The 21,285-nt window shown below is 37.5% G+C and overlaps 1 protein-coding gene across 4 annotated transcripts in view; it reads right to left on the bottom strand.

Annotated features, from left to right (window-relative positions):
• The window catches only part of LOC150099849 (glypican-6-like), a 331,314-nt gene that overhangs the window by 38,323 nt on the left and 271,706 nt on the right, over nt 1-21,285 (bottom strand). For all 4 annotated transcript variants that reach the window (XM_090404104.1, XM_090404105.1, XM_090404103.1 and 1 more), the window contains one exon: nt 8,287-8,543. In XM_090404104.1, coding sequence (XP_090260230.1) covers nt 8,287-8,543 — 257 coding nt within the window. The remainder of the gene's footprint in view (nt 1-8,286; nt 8,544-21,285) is intronic.

Below are 21,285 nucleotides of genomic sequence, written 5' to 3'. Positions count from 1 at the left end.
CTTTCCTCTCCCATTCTGTTTAAGTGAGCATACCACCTGAGATTAGCTCAGCTAACATATTCCTGGATGCTGACAATGTCAAGTTCTTTCCTAATATTCTCATTTTTAATATGATGTTGCCATTGATGCCATCTGTTCACGCCTCTAATCTGTCTCAGGACTCTCATATCTGCGGTCTCTAGTCTTTGGTCAAGTGTTTTACTTCTGACCCAGCTCTCAGATCCATAAGTTAAAACTGGTTTGAACACTGTCTTCTATACAGCTAATTTAGTGTTCTGACTAATTTCTCTCTTATTCCATATGAATTTATTCAATTGACTTCCCACCATACCAGCTTTATTGATTCTATTGTCTATTTCCATATTTAATTCACCATCTTCACTAAAAATTGTGCCTAAGTAGCTGAAATGTTTTACTTGTTCCACAGGTTCTCCATTCACAACACAGTTGACATTTTCAATGCTTCTGCCAATTTTCATTATCTTTGTCTTGTTATTGCTGACCTTCATATCTATTACAACAGTTATTTAATTTAGTCAGGGAATCTTGCAGACTTGTAGCAGATTTATTTACAAGTATAACATTGTCTGCATAAAGCAAACAGCTGCCATTGACATCTGCAATTTTGATATCAGGTTTAATACCACATTCCTTCATAATGTGATCCATATAGACAATGAATAACAGAGGGGATAATGTACATCCTTGTCTCACACCAGATTTAACATTAAACCATCTTCCTGTACTTCCTTCAATTCTAACTGCTGACTTACAACTCAAATAAAGACTAAGTATTGCTTGATATAATGACCTACTGACACCATACAAGTGCTGCATTTTGAATAGCTTTTCTCTTTGCACCTTGAAATATTTTTCCAGATCAACAAAATTTAAATGCAGCTCTTTGTTATATTCCCATGATTTCTCAACTATTTATCGTAAAGTGAAATTCTGATCCTGACAGACTCTATTTGGCCTGAATCCAGCTTGTTCTTCACCAAGCTTTTCTTCCACAATTCTTCTCACCCGTTTCTCAAGTATACTGGCATAAATCTTGCCTACAACACTCAGTAGGGAAATACCTCTTTAATTCTCACATTCAGTTTTATTTCCCTTTTTATATATTAGAGCTCTACTCCAATCATCAGGAATCCGTCCCTCTGTCCAGGCCTTCTGAACCATGCAGTGCAGCCACTGCAAGACTTTTATACCACCATACTTCAGCATTTCTGGTCGAATATCATCTACTCCTGCTGCCTTTCCAAATTTCAAGCCTTTTATGGCTTTTTCTGCTTCAAGTATGGATATGTATTCCTGACTGCATGCCTGGTCAGTGTTCTTTATCATTGTGCTGTCAACACTGCTTGTTTCATTTAGCAGTTTTTCAAAATAATTACTTCATACTTCAAGGATATCTTTTTCTCCCGTTTTCATGTCACCTTTTATCATCTCTAACCCCTTTTACAGCACTCTTTCCTCCATTCCTAAGCTTCTTCAACAGCCTCCAGAATATTTGCCACCTTCTTGATATTAATTTTCTATGTTCTTGCCAAAGCCCTCCCATGAATCCCACTGAATCTCCAAGGTTTGGTTCCATTTCTCAAACTCTTTCATTTTTTCTTTAATAATCTTTGTGTATTTTAGTCTACAGTTCACATCTGAGAGCTGCTCAACTTTTATTCGCTTTAAAACTTTCTTACATGTTATTCTTTTCAATATGATATTCAATTTTATCCTGCTCAAGACTAAATAGTGATCACTTCCAATTTCAAATCCTCTGTACACTCTGGTGTCCTGCACCAGGGAGAAAACATCACTATCAACAATAACATAGTCAATGAGACTTTTCTTATTCCTTGCCTCTTCTCTCCATGTGAATTTGTGCTCATTTTATGTTGGAACATGGTGATAGTAATAACCAGTCCATGTCCTGAGCAGAAATCCAACATTTATTTGCCATTATTATGAGCTTTGCTCTTTTCTCCAAATTTTCCCAAAATATTTTTGTATGTCTCACAATCATTTCCTACTCTGCTATTTAGATCCCCAACAAAGACCAACTTTTCCTTTTTCATTGTGTCAGTTGCTTTTTCTAAAGCCTGAAAACATTCCTCCACTTCTACCTTAGCATAACCTTCTGTGGGGACCATAGGCACAAACAAGTCTCATTGTCCAATTCCCCATTCTGATATTTGCCTGCATCACTCTACTGGAGACTGCCTGCCATTCAAGAAGATTAGCCTCGTATTTTGTGTTCAATACTATGACTACTCCTTTTCCTTGATTGTCATGGCCTGAATATAACATTTTGTATTTATTGCTCAGAAAGATCTCACCAGCACCAGTTTTTGTCTTTTTTTTGTTTCAGTCACCCCTATTATGTCGATCTGGTACTTATCTAATTCCTCAGCTAGCTCCATTTCTTTGCCATTCATGCTTCTTATGTTGATAGTACCGATCTTTAACTGTGGTGATATTGAATTGGGGTGTGCTTTCAAATTTGTTCCAGTAGCTGACTTTTTGCTGTTCGCTCTGGTTCCCTAGCAAAAACAACGGGGACCATGTTTAACCGGGTGACACCCCAGTCGGCATGAAATTTTGTCATGTTGTACCATCATTTTGTATATTGGTTTAAGCCAATAAGAATACAAATTGGTCGGCTAAATCCCAAATTTTCAGGCCATCCTCATTCGTTCAGTATCCAGGTAGATACCCAACAGGGTGCACCATGAAAAGGTGAGGGTTGAACATTAGGTCAGAAGCCCTGGTCGGTTCTCCGCTTTCATTTAAAGGCTATGTGGAGGTCTCCTCTCAGTTATACAGCTTTGACCTTTAGGAACGTTTATTGAACTAATTAATCATGTCTTTCATACATATAATACTCTAAACAATGATCATGAGTGAAGACTGAGGAAGTGTAAATTGCAATACCTCAACAGGAGAAGGAAGATAATGAGATCAAGACATATAAGTTAGTGAGGAGGGCTTAGCAGACAGAGGAATTTTTGCAGGGTGGAAGGGGTAAGAACCAGAGGTCATCCTTAAAATCTGCATAATGGTATGGTGAGCATCTGTATGAGAAATAGGATTTTTGTATACAGTTTTGATGACCGACATGAATGCACTGCAGACTAAGTGGTATGAGTGCAGATTCTGCAAATGAATTGTGGAACATTAACCACTATATCATTTAGGATGAAGGGGAAGTTCAATCTCCACCAGTAACCAATCTGAGATAGCTGGCCCAAGGATTATCACAAATTGTAAGCAGTATCTGATAAAGAGACAACTGACACATGTTGCTGTCAGTGGCGGCCAGTACATAAACACTGCGACACTGCAGCACCCCCAAGGATAAAATTAAAAATTTAAATTTTGTTTGTGTTTATAAATAATAATGCTTACAACATTATATAAATGCAATACAACAAGTTAAAGGTTACAGCTTATATTTCAACAGTGATTGAATAGTTAATAATTGGAATTGTACGACTAACGCTTTACCTTATGAAACAAATACACTGCGATCTAACGCAGTCGATATTATCACGTTCGACCAATCACAGCCTGTCTTGCCGATATTCATTTGCACTTCTGATTGCACGTTACAAGTCACTCCAACACTGCTCAAACGAGCAGTGTATCGTATGCTTGCGTGCATTATTTCTGTGAGATATGGAACTTTTATTCTTGGTGTTTTTTCATGGTGAGGGTAAAATATGTTTAATAAAGAAATTTTTTAATATGTAAATTTATTTATTAATAAATTGGTTACTGATTAGGAAAAAAATATTTATTTTTTATTTATTTATTTTTATTTTGCATATGCAGCTTCCTCAAGGGCTCACTTTAGTGAGTACGGGCATGGCAAACCCGAGGTACCTGATGCTGGACCATGCCTTATTTCATGTAATATATATCTGTTATATTATTCTGTAGACTGGTCCCTCCTCTTCTTTCTTTGCTTCTTTCTCCTCCCCTTGCTCCTTCCCCCTGATGCTATTAGAGTATTCGAGGGCTAGGGGTGAGTCTTTCCTATCTTGCTAAGTCATTTCGTCTTATGCAGCCACCGAAGGAGGCAAGCTAGCCTCGATAGGTGCCGGTCCCAAGCCCGGATAAATGCGAGGGTTGATGTCAGGAAGGGCATCCAGTTGGAAAACTTCAGTGCCAACTCAAACTATGATTATGAGTCGAAGAGAAAATGATATAAGGGCTAGGGCATACCCCTTAAGCGACGCGCAGCCACATCGCCCTACAGCTGTGAGAAGTGGACGAGGGCTACTGCATCAAGGGCGGGTGCGATTAAAGAAGCGAGCCCAGCAGGTGGAGAGGATGTTGCGAGTGGGAACACTGAATGTTGGAAGCATGACTGGAAGGGAAAGAGAGGTGGCAGACATGATGAGGAAGTTGGACATTTTATGTGTGCAGGAGACCAGGTGGAAAGGGGGAAAGGCAAAGGAACTGGGAGATGGATATAAATTGTTCTACTCTGGAGCAAATAACGAGGGAAGAAATGGTGTAGGAATTGTGGTGTGTGGCAGAATGAAGAGTGAAGTACTGGACGTGGGTAGAAGGAACGACAGGATCGCGCAAATGAAATTGGGTCTTGGAGAAGAGCAGGTGGTCGTATTATGTGTATATGCCCCGCAAGTTGGTTGTACAGCAGAGGAAAAAGATGAGTTCTGGAACGTGTTAGATGAAGAAATGAGGGAATTGGAAGAAAATGAGATGGTGATTGTCGGAGGAAACTTGAACGGGCACATAGGAAGACAGAATAGAGACTGCGAAAGGGTGCATGGTGGCCACGGAGTGGGAATGATGAACCAGGAAGGAGAGAGGGTTGTGGACTTTGCAGTAGCGTTTGATCTGGCAATTGTGAACTCGTTTTTCTTCAAGAGGGAAGAACATTTAGAAATGGTAACAACAGCTCACAAATTGACTACATTTTGACTAGAAGAAAACATCTTAAGGTTGTGACAAATTGTAAAGTATTTCCAACAGATCAAGTAGCACAACAACACCGACTGCTGTGCGCAGACTTTAAAATAAGATTGAAGATAAGAACTTTTGGTTGCCATGGGATGAAGACAATTAAGTGGTTTCGCTTAAAAGAGGAGAGTGTGAGGAATCGTTTTAGGGAGAGAGTGATAGAGAGGATTTCGGATGGACTGGAAAGTGTACAAGATTGGTGGAAACATAATTCAAAAGTAATCCTGAGCTGTACAATCGAGGTGCTTGGTGAGACATCTGTAAAGATTAGAGAGCAGAAGGAGGGTTGGTGGTGGAATAATGATGTACAAGTGGCAGTGACAGCTAAGAGGAAGGCAAAGCAGAAGTGGGATGAGTCAAGAGTGGAAGAGGACAGAGAGTTGTACAAAGAGAGAAAGCAAGAAGCCAAGAGAGTTGTGGCACAGGCGAAGGCCATGGCATATCAAGATCTGTATGATCAATTAGAAACAAAGGAAGGACAGAGGAAAATTTACCAACTAGCGAAATGTAGAAATAAAGCAGCTAAGGACATCTTACATGTGAGGCAGATCAAAGATGCTGAAGGAAGAGTATTATGGAGGGATGTGGACATAAGAAACAGATGGAAAATATACTTTGAGGGACTTTTGAATGAGGAAAATGCAAGGACTCACAGAGGAGATGGGCAGCCTTCTGAGGGGATGGTGCAGAACATCAGTAGAATGGAAGTGACGGAGGCCATGAAGAGGATGAGGAATGGAAAAGCGGTGGGCCCCGACAGAATTCCAGTGGAGGCATGGAAGGCACTGGGGGAAGAGGGAATTGACCTGCTGTGGGACCTGTTCGTGAAAGTTTGCCAACAGGAAAATATACCCGAGGAATGGAGGGAGAGTACTCTTGTTCCCATCTACAAGGGTAAAGGGGATGCACAAGACTGTAAAAATTACAGAGGAATAAAGTTGATGTCCCACACAATGAAGATCCTAGAAAGGGTTCTTGATGATAGATTGAGGGAGGAGGTGGAGATTGCAAAAAAACAATTTGGCTTCATGCCTGGTAGATCAACAACAGATGCTATCTTTGGGTTACGACAGATGATGGAAAAATATCGAGAGAAACAAAGGGAGCTACATCTGGTATTTATTGATCTGGAGAAAGCATACGATAGAGTGCCAAGGCAAGAAGTCTGGAAGTGTCTGAGGAAGAAGAAGGTGCCGGAGAAATATGTCAGGTTGGTGCGGGAAATGTACAGAAATGTGAAGACAAGTGTTCGGACCTGTTTGGGACAGACAGAAAGTTTTCAAGTAACAGTTGGCGTGCATCAAGGGTCAGCATTAATTCCTTTTCTGTTTAATATTGTGATGGAGGTGGTAATAGAGGAGGTGAGAGAAGATGCACCTTGGACAATGTTGTATGCAGATGACATCTTGCTGTGTGTAGATTCAAGAGAAGAAGCGGAAACTAAACTGGAAAGATGGAGAAAAGTACTGGAAGAGAGAGGTATGAGACTGAGCAGAAGTAAGACAGAGTATATGTGTTGCGCAGTGGGCGGTGGCCAGGAGACAGATCTGGAGCTGGAAGGAAATGTCATCAGGAAGGTGAGAGACTTTAGATACTTAGGTTCAACAGTGGAAGAAGATGGAGGAGCTGAGAAGGAAGTGGGATGCAGGATACAAGTGGGTTGGAGGAACTGGAGGGAGATGGCTGGAGTGTTATGCGATAAGAGGGTGCCGATCAATCTGAAAAGCAAAATTTATAGGACAGTAGTGAGGCCAGCTATGACATATGCTATAGAAACTGTGGCCCTGAGGAAAAATAACATCAGCAGGATGGAAGTAGCAGAGATGAGAATGCTTAGGTGGATGTACGGTGTGACCAGAAAGGATCATCTGAGAAATGACTATGTCAGGGGAACAGTGAAAGTTACGAACTTAGGAGCGAAAATACAGAAGGTAAGGTTGAGATGGTTTGGTCATGTGATGAGGAGGGAGGACGAATATGTGGGAAGAAGGGTCATGCAGATGGATGTGCAAGGAAGGCGGAAGCGTGGGCGGCCAAAGAAGAAATGGAGGGAGCTGGTAGAAGAGGACTTAAAGATGAAGAACTTGGATGTGGTCACAGCCCAAGACAGGAAGGTGTGGAGGAGACTCATAACAAACAGTGACCCCACTTAAGTGGGAGAAGCTGTAGAAGAAGAAGAAGATTTTGCATATGCAGCACCCCCATTTAAAATTTTCACCGTCCGCCACTGGTTGCCGTATTGCAGTCCCTAACCCTGACATAATATGTTATTAGAAATAGTGTAGGTTCTACAGTAGATTTTCTTGAGTTTATGGAATAAGTAACCCAAGTTTCTGGAAGAAGAAATCTGCTTGTCCATGCCAGAGATAAACTAACTCAGAACCGGTTGAAAAAAGGCTTAGATAAAGTTTCTTTAGTTGGTAGCTAGACTAGAACTTAAGTCTTTCTTCATGCAGTCTAGCACAGAGAATGCAAATACCACTTCCACTGAGCTACACAAGCCTAATTAAAAAGACAATTTATCAAAATTACCAAAGGTACATTTTGATAAATTGTCGAAATTTTGCTGTCCTGTGTGATATGACAAGGATAACTTTACCTTTCATTACCTGTACTGCTAGTTTTTAATGTATTTTCATACTCCCATGTTTTACTTTGGTGCAAGATGAAAGCAGATTATAAATAAAGCATTAATGACTGCAGGCCTGCTTGGATAAGTGTTTAGTGTGTCCTCTCATCAACCAACAGGCTGCAAGTTCGAATCCCATCATAGGTATGGATGTTTTTAAATGCGATTAGGTGGGAGATGAATTTCACTGTCTAGTATAAGCGACCATCCCATTTACTAGATGATTTCCAGAGAATTTCCAGATTTTGTAAAAAAAATTAAGTAAAATTAATAAAAAACAAAGAAAAAATATCTTTAAATATAGTACTAAGGCACTTTTAATTTATTCGTATGGAGTTTCCTTCCTAGGTTTACAACCTTTTGTGAATATGAGTCACATAACAAAGTTTAATCTTTATTTCAATAATTCTATCATGGAAATAATTTTAGATGGGAGATGATTTCATTGCCCAGTACAACACTACCCTGCTTTATTAGAGACCTGAAGTCATTTGAAAAAATTTCCAAATTTGGTTTCTAGAGCAGGGTCTCCAGACCACACAAAAATAAATTTTAAAAAATCCTTAGCCCACTCATAGTACAAATGTACTATGGGTGGGAGCCACATTAAAAAATTAAAAAAGCAATAAAAAATAAACATACAGATAAATATCAAATAAAATACTAACCCACTATTCAAGTAGTTAAGTGCACATATGGTATCTGCAGTAATATCGAATGTAGAAGAATCCACATGTTGACACATTATGTGAGGTAACTTAATCCACAGTTCTTTTGTTTTTTCAAATTTCTTATTTATTAAATGAGCATTACTAATACTGATTCCTGTATGTTTCTGCTTTCTTTGAAACTCCAAAAATGATGAACCCAAATTGAACTTAACATTTCGCTTCTCTAATCGTGGTCTACCACAGGTTTTGAATAGCTGAAATTAAAAATATATTAAAACAATAAAATTCAAATCTTTGCTCAAGTGTATAATAGGATTAAGAATTGATTTATAACTCAATCAATTTTCTTTTTCACCACACTTATCATGTGAGATCTTAAAAAGTAATATATCTATCATACTGTGCCTACAAATGATAAAATACTAATAAAAACCATAAAATTCAAATGCTTACTAAAAGTATATAATGAGATCAGAGATTAATTTGTAGCTGAATTAACTAATAATAATGATAAATTAATAATAATAGATCTCCATGGATCAGTGTGAGAGATCTTAACCAGTAATATATTTGGTATACTGCACTTTAAAATTCATTCATTTTCCACATTCTTTCATGTAAAAGATCAACAATTCAATCATGACATTATCATAAAACATCCAGGACTGGTCTTTCTTTCCCTCTGTTCTATATATTTCTTTTTGAGAAGAGGCATGTCTTGGCTGGCTGCTTTAATGATTCCACTTGGTGAATGATACCTGCCTATTTATTATTATACTGTAGGCTCCACCAGGGAGTCCAAGAACTCAATAAGAGAGGGCTCCTTTTAGTTAGTCACTAAATTACCAAATATATTGCTCCAACATTTTCACCGAAGATTCACTCACATAATATCTAATGGTAGTGAGAAGAACCTGAACCCCACAAGCTTCTTAACCATACTTCAACTTCCAGGACTAACCTTCAGTTCTACTCCCAGTCACTTGTATCTATACTGTAAGATCCCATTACTAATTTGTTTCAATAATCAAAATCACCATCTACTTCAACTGATACTGCACACCATTTCTGTTACATCTACTCAATGACTCATTGCTCTCTGCCTTAGCTGACTCCTATATTATACCACGGCAGCAAATTCGTAATAATCATATGAACCATTCATTCTACTTCTTTACACTGTCATGATCACATAATAAATCTTTAGTCCCAGAAAAAAACATGCATTCATTCTTCATTTGTCCAGCACATCTGTAATCATCAAATCAAAGTCAATGCTTCACTCACTACTTTTTCATAAAATTTCCAGGACCTGTCCATCTCTCCTTCTACTTCTAATTAATTAAAAAACACTGATAGAAAGCTATATATTAAAAAATGACATCTTCTTAGCAGCATGTACATTTTATTGTGAACAACAGTACCAACCATATAAGTCTCAAATCTTCCTAACTTGAGTATACCGGGCTCACATATTGCACCAGAAACCTTTTTAAGAATGCTTAATGCAATTCTGAAGAGATCAATGCACGTAATAAATGATCTTTCTATCAAACAATATCTCCAATCAATTTCTCATAGATAATGTTTTTGTATGCTTGTTTTGTATGTTTTTTTCTTGTAGGAAAGATATACTACAAAATTTTTGTATTATGTCTTTCCTTTCATGAATGCTACTCTGAAATGGACATCATTTTTTCCATCTGAATGGTGAACACAGTTATACAGAGTTTATAATCAAATCAGAGATATTATTTGGATCAAAAAATTCTGAAAAAAAGGCATAGCAGCATCCCTTGAGTATACATTACAGCTTTATTCATTCAACAGTTGAACCTTATTTCAAAAAAAATAAATGGAAGGATTTCAGCAATTTTGTCCACATTTTGTTTTCCAGTGCTTTCTTTAATAGTATTTTATAAACTCAGTGCATTTTTTAAAAATAGAAATGAGTACTCATTTCAAATTATATGAGGGAGAGAAACTATTTTATAAAGTTAATGCACAACAACTATGTTAGCATTACAGTGCTGGAAAAAACTGAAACTGTGATATAAGAGTGATGTGTTGATGATAACTTTTAAGGCTGTACCCATAAATGATGTATAAGTCATAAGATGTATATAAGAGCATATATCAGCAATGTGTGTATATGAGTAATGTGTGTGACCTGTGTACTTAATAAAGAGTGATGGGTTTAATGACTGCCTCTGAAGATGTGTCCAAAAATGAAGTGGTTAATATGCCTCGAACTGTTGAGAGTAGTTATTTTGGTCAATGGGCACATGGTGAACTACAAGGCAGGTTATTCTTCTTTTAGTAGCAGAAACTTTCCTTCCACTCTATTCTGTTCTGAGCCTTCTCTTTCAAGGTTGTGTACCTGTCTCTATTGAGCATGTCACCTAGCACTGTTTTCCTTACTCTTCCTCTGGGTCTTTTTCCGTCTATTTTTTCTTCGATGGCATCTCTGATGATTCCATTCCCTCTTCTTTCATTCATTCCCTTGCTTCTTTTTATCCTCCTTAACAGACTTCTTTCTTCTTCTACTCTTTTTAAGACCTCTTCATTAGTTATTTTATCTGTCCATTTCATTTTTTCCATCCTTCTCCAAATCCACATCTCAAAGCTTTCCAAAATCTTAATTTCTTCTTTTTTTAATGTCCAAGTTTCAGATGCATAGAGGGCAACACTCCACACATAACATTTTATTAGTCTTTTCGTTAGGTTTCTATCCATTTTACTTCTGAATAAATTCCATTTTCTATTAAAGGCATCTCTTCCCATCTATTCTTGCTTTTATGTCACTTTTACATCTTCTATCACAGCTAATAACACTTCCTAGATATTTAAATGTCTTTACTTGATTCAATTTTTCCCATTTATTCTGATATCCATATTTGCCTCTTTCCTTGCTCTTTTCATCACCTTTGTTTTTCTGATGTTAATTTTCATTCCATAATTGAAACAGGATTCCAGTAATCTGTTCAACAGATTACTGGAATACATGACAGAGAACAGCCTTGTCTTACTCCTCGTCCAATGATACCTGGTGCTGTTGTACCACATGTCTCTCACCATGGTAGTTTGTCCCATATATAGTGAGATAATTAGCCTTCTGTCTTTCCAATCTTTTCCATTACTTCCACCATCTTATCCCATTTTACATAGTCGAAAGCTTTCTCAAAATCTATATAACAGATGTTAACTTCTTTATTAACTTCTAGACTTCTTTCACTTACTATTTTTAACAGTCCAATCTCATCTCTTGTTCCCCTATCCTTCCTGAAACCAAACTGATCTTCTCCAAGAAATTCTTCCACTTTAGATGCAATTCTTCGTGTTAAGATTCTCATAAGTATTTTTAATGTATGGGAAATGAGGCTTATTGTTCTAAAATCCTTGCAGTTCACTGCATTACTTTTCTTTGGTATAGGTATAAATATTAAGGTCATAAAATCTTTTGGTAGTTCTCCTTTGTTATAAATTAAATTTATTATTTTGGTTATTTCTTCAGTTCCTTTCTTCTGAAGTTGTTTCAGGAATTCTGCAGGTATTTTATCAATTCCTTCTACCTTTCCACATTTTAGTTCTTTAATAGCCATTTCTACTTTGTCTTCAAAATCTCTGGGCCTAGATCATCTTCATTTACCTTCTCTATATCTTCTAATGGCAACTCATTTGGTCTATTTTCCTTGTCACATAGATCTTCAATGTATTCCTTCCATCTCATTAGGATTTTATCTTCTTCAGTTATGATTTCTCCATACAAGAGAAACTTCAGGATAAAAGTATAAGTTATGTATGGAAAGCAGTCAAGGAACATTTGAAGTAGACCATATCATAATGTGTCCTCAAAGGATAAGTAAAATTATAAGAGAAGAGATGTAAAGAAAAGAAAATTCTATGGAGCAAATATCCACTAGGGATGGTAAGCAGATCCAGGAAAAGCAGAAGACAGGGTGGGGAATGACACTGTAATAAGAAAATAAGTTAGTTGAACACGGAACATAAAAATCCTCAAGATTTCAGAATATGAATGATTAATCCATTACTTTACTACTAAAGTGATGGATACAGCACAAATTAGTCTGTTACCCATCAAATTTAATTCGACAGGTTACAGATGATTAGAAACATTGTTGATAGGAAGTAAATCAAGACTTGAAAAATTTTGTGCTGGCTCACCAAGTCAAGAAAATATGCCACTATATCAACCGGGGTCACCTGATATAAAATGTTCACAATATGGACCTTGTCAATTTATAAGATTCTGTAAATGTTATGGCTAATTTTTACCTTGTGTAATTCAAAATACTGAATAAAATATGTGAGCTACTTATATGTTAGTGTGCTTATCAGTCTATGAGACATGAAGAAAAAATCAAACATATCATCAGTGACACATATTTAATGACACAGTTATTTTCACAAATGTTTTCAGTTGTTCTAACAAGTAAAGTATGTCTTGAACTGCTTCCAAGAAAAAAGGCAAATTCTTTAGTGCCATTATAAACAAATCCTCAGGATAAAATCATTAACACTCTCAATAAAATGAAACCTTTAGGTGCACACAAATATATAGCTACACTAGTGAGTTGTTTGAATTCTGACTGGCCCAGTATATTGGCAGAAGGAAAGGGCTGGTGATATAATGTGACACAGCAAAAGTTACAAAAACATTAGTTACTTTTTTAAAATCAATATAAAGAAATTATATCCTATCCTATCAGAGGTCCTAACAGGCATTTAAGCACCCATGAACTTTCCAAGGTCATGGAACCTTCGCAATCACAACCGTAGCTCAAGGATAAGGTGGTTAGCCCTATGTCTCCCAGTGTGTCCTGTGTCTGCAAATGTGTGTGTTCACGGGGCCGATTTGCCTGTTCTGTGGGACAAAAAAACCCTGAGTTTCTGGGTGAAAGAAACCCCTACCTCCATATGAGACCAGCTAACTCATCTTCCATCAAAAGACCCCCAGATAAAGGTTCCTCACGTCACTAATGGGAATCAAACCCAGGTCTTTCTGACTAAAGGGCTTCGTCTATACTGACTGAGCTACGGAGGCTCAAAGAAATTATATATTCTTGGAAAATAAAAAAAGTCTGTAATACTTCTTTCTTGTTTTCAAATTTTAATATCCACTATTTATTGTTCAAATTTTGCATATTCAATCACTGGATATGAAATAAGCCAATTAGTGCTATAGGTAGTAATCCGCTTTTTTTTCTATTTTATTATTATTAAGAGAGACCTCCAGAGAGTCAGGACTCATTGAAGAAGGTCACAAATAATCCACACTAGCTGTCATAAATTTTCTTGAATTCATTCAGGCTATTTGCACTCACCATCTCCAAAGGCAAATCCATTCCAATCATGCATATATGAGAGAAAAATCTAGCTTTTGCCACTTCTTGATAAATTCATTCTTAAATTCCACAAATGTCCTCTTCTCCTCTCCATACCCTCCATTAAATGAAACATACCAAGTATGACACTTTCAAAAGTTTATAAGTCTCAATCATATCATCCCTCTTTCTTCTATGTATTCGTAAGTCTGCAGTATACAAATTCTCAATCTGTCTTCAAAATCTGTATACCACAGTCCTTATATCATCTTTAACACTATCCTATGCACACTGTATCAGCATCACCATGGAAACCAGGTGACCAGACCTGCGCACAATAGTCCAAGTGAGGCTGTTAGGCATTGTAAAAAAGACAAAGTAACTTCCTTAACCTCACATGTCAAGGTTCATTTCAGCATTGCTACAGGTTGTAATAAAATAGTGACAACATTGTCAGGAGATGTAATCGGTAACTCAAATGTTACTCTTGACAGATAGAGGTGCTAGCTGTATGTACTGTACATGTGCACAAGGTGACACAGACCATTCTAACAAGCATCCTTGTGAGGACAAGTGGTTAAAGTCACCATTTCAGTGTGCAATGCTCTAAGGTATGTTCACAAGATTAGAACAACAATCCTGGATCAAGGTCAAGGTTGCAAGAGGTAAAACTGCAAGTGACTGTTATCACAGCCTTAGGGAACCCTGTGGCAACAGAACCCTATTGTACCAGACTGTCGCAAGATGGGTCAACGCATTTCATGCCAGGCGATATCATCCAGAGGATAACTGTTGTGCAGGATGACCTGCCATTTCATATGAACACATTGAGCTTGTTCAAGAACTCCTTGCAGCTGATTGGTGATGGACTATATGGTAGTTAGCCCAGGAAACTGGGATAAATCACCTAAGTATTTGGTACATCTTAAAAGAGAGGCTCAGTATGAGCAAAATTTCAGCTCATTGGATTCCACATCATTTGATTGAGATGCAAAAATAGCACAAGTATGCAGATGCTGGCCTCCTACTGGAATAATATGAAAATGAAGGGGCATTCCTAAACTGTAACATAGTCATTGATGAAATTCGGGAAAGAACTTATGAGCCTGATCTGAAAAGATAATCCAACAAATGGGACCATTCAGGATCCTCCCCCACATCCAAAAAAAAAACTTTGCCAGGAACCCAGCAAATTTAAAGTGATGCTAATAGTTGCTTATGATATTCAAGGTGTCATTCTTCATCATGCTATGTCCCAAGGGTAAATTGCTATGCACAGTACTCGACTATTTCAGGAGCATCATCTTACATCCTACTTTAAGGAGAAAGCTACCACATTTTTTCACTGGTTGTCCACTACAATGCATGATGTCATGTCACAATTGGTGATAGAGATGTTGGACAGTGGCAATGGTATTGGAACATCCTCCGTATTCACCGGATATAAGTCCTTGCAACTTAGACTTCTTTCCCCAAAATGAAAGAATCCCTCAGTGGTCTACAGTTTTGTGATGTGCAAGAAGTTCTTTGAGCAGTAAATCGCACTATCACTGATATCAGCACTCTGCTGATGGTATCCTGTAGCTTGCAGTAACTTCCATATATGGAAACAGGTGCAGAACATGGCAGATAAACACTAAAGGGATGTAATTGTATAGACTTGATAAATAAACTATTTTCCATTTTGTGCACATGTTGCCACTACTTTATTTACAACACATATATTATCCTTGAATTCCAAGATTCCTAGTTTGATCAGTATAATATGACATTGACTATCTCATTACACTGAGGTGAATAAATTTACACTTACTAACATTGAACTGTTAGCTATTTTCAGACACTCACAATTCCAGCCTATTCAAATCATTCTGCCAATTCTGTATATCAGCTACCTGATAACTCTGCCTATCTTTACATCATCACAATGAAACAGCTGAATAACACCTTATAAATCCTTTCCAATGTCATTAAAATAAAGACTGAATAACAATAGACCAAGGAAACTGGATCCCTGCGGTACATCACTGGTCACTTAAATCCTGCAGACTCATCCCCATTTATGCCATTTTTTTTAAATGTCAGGTAGCCCTCTTTTATCCACACTAATACTTTATAATCCAATCCCGTGTACTCCAATTTAAGCAACAGTCTTACATGCGATATCCTGTCTTAATCTAAATTCAAAAAATCATAGTGTATCCATTCCCCCTTGTCTAAATCAACTGTCACATTATTATAAAATGTGAGCAAGTTGCTCAAACATGGCCTTCCCTTAGTAACCCATGCTGTTGATTATAGAGTAGAGATTCTTTGTCAAGTCTATTGCTAACTTTTCCAAAAACTTCATCACCACTCCAGCAATACCAATAGGTCAATAATTAGACACATCGATCTTTGCATCATCCAATGGCAATAAGATTATCTTACATTCTTTCTAATCTTGTGGAATCTTCTATTTTGAGACTCAAATTATACAGCCTGTTAAAGAAAGAGCCAGTTCAATTGAACACTCTTTTAACATCTGTTCTGATATCACATCAGCTCTAGTACTCCCTCCTTATACACCTGAGTTTCTTCATCAAGCAAAGTGGTAGTGGTCAACCCAATGTTGCATACATCAGGTTAATAGCTTTTAGCAGAATGAGCACTCATTTGTTGAACAATATCTTCTACATCTGTCACCCCACATACCATCTGCATTCGGAAGTTATTCTTTCATATTCATTCTTTCTTTTACTTGCAGCAATAATGATAGAATTCGTTTCAGTTGTCTTTAGCTTGTAGAGCCAGTTTCTTTTTCTTTTCAGACTGAGCTTTCAACACAGAGTTGTAATGCTTCTGGCCTGCTCCATATAATTTTCATGACTAATATCATTCTTATACATATTATTCCTTCAAGATCATCGTTTCTTAAGAAAATCTCTTGCTTAATAAGACTGCATATCCATTTCATTTCCACCCTCTTTATTTTTTTAAACTCAATAGACACATTCTGATACTGTGTCATTTAAATATTTTATACATGATATAAGTCAAGTGGATATTAGATCCAGCATTATTTCAAAGCCGAATGTAGAAACTGTGAAAGTTTCGTAGGATAAATTGACCAGATAGCTTACGAGAATACACTCCCCAGCATTCACAAGTTGCCTTAGTATAGACTATTTAGAAGACATAAGCGCCACCCAAGCATCTATACATCTTGATTCGCCTTTTATTATTTTAGTAATTAATTTTATAGATGTTTCCTACACTATGCCAATATCCTTCTGATCTAGCAACTGATATCACAGGATAGAACCTAGCATACCGCTCAGTTGGTAATAATTTCTTGTGTAGTAGTTCAGCATGTGACTTTTTTTGAATGAATCATCCAGAAACTTATTCACTTCCCATCTATATTTTGAATCATGTGAAGCTCTATGCCACCATCCTAATCTTAATCAGAGAAACTGTATGCTTATCTCTAAGTTTTGGGAATTGATTGCCATTAACTGTTTATAATATTTTAAAAATTAATTAATTAATTATACATCTATACACACCTGCAGTGCTTTATTATTATCTAATGCTTTACTTATATAGACATTACTATTATTACGGGCGACTCCAAGGAGTCCTTAGACTCATCGAGGGAGGCCCTAAACATCATGTCCATCACAACTATTCAACATTCACACAGTACCTATCATACTTTGCCTTGAACTCATTCACTGTCATAGCACCCACAACAGACTCTGGCAGCTTATTCCACTCATTCACCACTCTAAAAGTAAAAAACCTAGCTCTAACATCCTTACTAACCACACTCTTGCCCAGCTTCCATGGATGTCCCCTAGTCCTCCCACCACCAGTCCTGTTCTCAAAAATATCCTCTGAATTAATCCTCTAGAAACCCTTCAGCAATTTGAATGTCTCAATCATATGTTCCCTTTTCTGAGTATCAATCATTTCTGCAACCCACAAATCTTCAACCTCTTTCTTTTAAGGTTACATGGTGATCAGCATTCATATTAATTAAATTAGGGAAACAAAACACACATGTTAAAAATATTATTTTACTGATTACAAATAAAATAATAACTTTACGCTTCGACCTCTGTACTGAGGTCATCTTCAGAAGGATACATTCAGAAGTATAAGAACAAGCTACATGCTGTTGCACACTACACAAGTAAATTACATCTACGTTGTTAACTAATCTTTTTTTTTCTTAGCCTGCCCTCTAGTGGGAAAAAAAAAAACTACAATAAACTCTGCTAAAGTCCTTATGTACTAGGATTCTTCTGGAATTATACAGTTATATTACGATTATCTTCTGGATTTGTACAGGTTGCTATTGAATGTTCAAGGGACAAAAAAAAGAAACAGGTCACTGGGTCTTGTATTGAGATTTTTCTTTGTAGTTGCTATGAAGGTTGTAGATGGGTCCTCCACATTCTTGGAATTGTTAGACCATCATTTTTATTCAGATTCGGATCATGTTTCAGCATTTCACATGCTTCCTTGAATTTACGCTCAAACCAGGTTTTGGCGCGGTGTAGGGACTTGGCACCTTTCCAGTCAATTCTGTGGTATGTTTGGAGTGCAGGGTCAGAAAGGCCGGTTTTTCCAAAATGGAGGTATTTTATGTGACGTTTCTGTTCATCCTTTCTGATTGGGATGGTTCGTCCTGTTTCCCCTATGTACGGTATGTTACAAGTGCAATCTATTTTGTAAACCCCTGGGTGGGCTAAGTGTGGCAGGGGATCCTTGGAAGAATTGAGTAGGTGCCTTAATTTTGTCGGGGGTTTGAAGGTGGTTTTGATGTTGTATTTGTGTAGTGTTCTGTCTATTTTTTCTGAAATGCCTCTAACATATGGTATAGCGATAGCATTCTTGAAATCTTTTTTGTTATTAGTGGCATCTTTGTGGAGGATCTTGTGAATGGTTTTTATACTGTATCCATTTTTTATAAAGGTAATGTTTGATGGTCTCATATTCATGGTTAAGAGCTTGTTCAGTTGAACAAATGGCTTGAGCTCTGTGTTTAAGGGTGCTTATAACCCCTAGTTTTTGTGTTGGGTGGTGATAGGAAGTTTTGTGTATGTATTGGCCTGTGTGTGTAGGTTTGCGGTAAACTGAGAAGGAGAGACAGCCTGAAGGAAGACGTGTGACAAGTGTGTCTAGGAACGGAAGAGAGTTGTTTTTTTTCTATTTCAATGGTGAATTGGATGCGTTCGTGTTGTTTGTTCAGGTGGCTAAGGAATGTATCTAGTGCTTGGTGGCCGTGGGGCCAAATGGCGAAAATATCGTCGACGTATCTGAACCAAATTTTGCGCTTTAGGCACACCGATTCTAGAGCTCGTTGCTGAAAATCTTCCATATTAAAGTTCGCTATTGGGGGGGAGAGTGGAGAGCCCATGGCAGTACCTTCTTTTTGAAGGTAAAAATTGTTTTGCCACACGAAATATCCAGAGCGGAGTACGTGGGCAAAGAGGGCCGTGATGTCGTGTGGAAATATGTTCTGTAAGAGTAGGATAGTATCATTGATTGGGACATTGGTGAAAAGGGAAGTTATGTCAAAGCTGACTAATAGATCTTGGTCGTTGAGTGTAATATTTTTAATTTTGTTTATGAATTGTTGTGTATTTTTTATGTAGGAAGGGAAATGACCAACCAATTCCTTGAGTGTGGCAGCTAATTTTTTGGCTAAGTAGTAATTCGGACTGTCAATTCCTTCCACAATAGGACGTAATGGCGTGTTTGTTTTGTGTACTTTTGGTAGGCCATAAATTCTGGGTGCACGGGCATATTACGGTATTAATTTTTTGATTGTTTCTTCCGCCCATGTGTTGACTGATTTAAGTAGTTCAGTAGTTTTCTTTTTGTTACGTTGTGTGGGGTTGTAATTTACCATTTGGTAAGTGTTGTGGTCCGATACCAAATGGTTCATTTTTTCAATGTAGGTTGTCCGATTTAAAATAACAGTGCCGTTCCCTTTATCGGCTTTAGTGATAATAATGTCACGGTTATTTTCAAGGGATTTGAGGGCCAGTTTATCCGCTTTGTTTAGGTTGCTGCTTAATTTTTTGGTTGAATTTAGTAAACAGGCAGTTTCCATCCGTATTTTGTCAGCTACATTGACCGGGAGGGATCTTAAACCTCTCTCGATATGATATATTATATCTAGTTTATTTACTGACCTCGGAGCAATGGCGTAATTTAAACCTTTCTCCAGTAGCGAGAGTTCACCTTGTGTGAGGTTGTAATCCGATTGGTTGATAACCAGACAGCGGTCCAATGGTGGTTCGCTGTTCCTAACTGTGTTGTTGGGTGATTGGCTGCTCCTTCCGTTATGGCGTCGGAATTGTCTTGTGCTTTGCTGTAGTTTTAATCTTGACACTTTGTTATTAAGTGCGCTTTGTTTTTGAGTAGTACGTGCTTGGCCGAGTCGTCTGTGATCCTGTCTAGAATATTCCAAATTTCCTGATTAACGTAACTGGATAGTTCCGATTTCAGTTGTAACACTTTGTAACACCCAAGCCAAAGTGAACTAAAATCGGAACTATCCAGTTACATTAATCAGGAAATTTGGAATATTCTAGACAGGATCACAGACGACTCGGCCAAACACCTACTACTCAATAACAAAGAGCACTTAATAACAAAGTTTCAAGCATTAAAACTAAAAGAAAGCACAAGACAATTCCGACGCCAAAACGGAAGGAGCAGCCAATCACCCAACAACACAGTTAGGAACAGCGAACCACCATTGGACCGCTGTCTGGTTATCAACCAATCAGATTACAACCTCACACAAGGTGAACTCTCGCTACTGGAGAAAGGTTTAAATTACGCCATTGCTCCGAGGTCAGTAAATAAACTAGATATAATATATCATATCGAGAGAGGTTTAAGATCCCTCCCCGCCAATGTAGCTGACAAAATACGGATGGAAACTGCCTGTTTACTAAATTCAACCAAAAAATTAAGCAGCAACCTAAACAAAGCAGATAAACTGGCCCTCAAATCCCTTAAAAATAACCATGACATTATCATCACTAAAGCCGATAAAGGGAACGCCACTGTTGTTTTAAATCGGACAACCTACATTGAAAAAATGAACCACTTGGTATCGGACCACAACACCTACCAAATGGTAAATTACAACCCCACGCAACGTAACAAAAAGAAAACTACTGAACTACTTAAACATAACAAAGTTATGTTTAAGTAGTTCAGTCAACACGTGGCCGGAAGAAACAATCAAAAAAATTAATACCGTGCACCCAGAATTTATGGCCTACCAAAAGTACACAAAACAAACACGCCATTACGTCCTATTGTGGAAGGAATTGACAGTCCGAATTACTACTTAGCCAAAAAATTAGCTGCCACACTCAAGGAATTGGTTGGGCATTCCTCTTCCTACATAAAAAATACACAACAATTCATAAACAAAAATAAAAATATTACACTCAACGACTGAGATCTATTAGTCAGCTTTGACATAACTTCCCTTTTCACCAATGTCCCAATCAATGATACTATCATACTCTTACAGAACATATTTCCACACGACATCACGGCCCTCTTTGCCCACGTACTCCGCTCTGGATATTTCGTGTGGCAAAACAATTTTTACCTTCAAAAAGAAGGTACCGCC

The sequence above is a fragment of the Typopeltis vanoorti genome, chromosome 14 (genome assembly GCF_054136105.1).
Source record: "Typopeltis vanoorti isolate ZY-2024b chromosome 14, IOZ_Tvanoo_1.0, whole genome shotgun sequence".
In the NCBI taxonomy this organism is placed as follows: domain Eukaryota; kingdom Metazoa; phylum Arthropoda; class Arachnida; order Uropygi; family Thelyphonidae; genus Typopeltis; species Typopeltis vanoorti.
The sequence above is the reverse complement of the archived record's forward strand: the minus strand, read 5'-3'. Positions and strand labels throughout refer to the sequence as shown.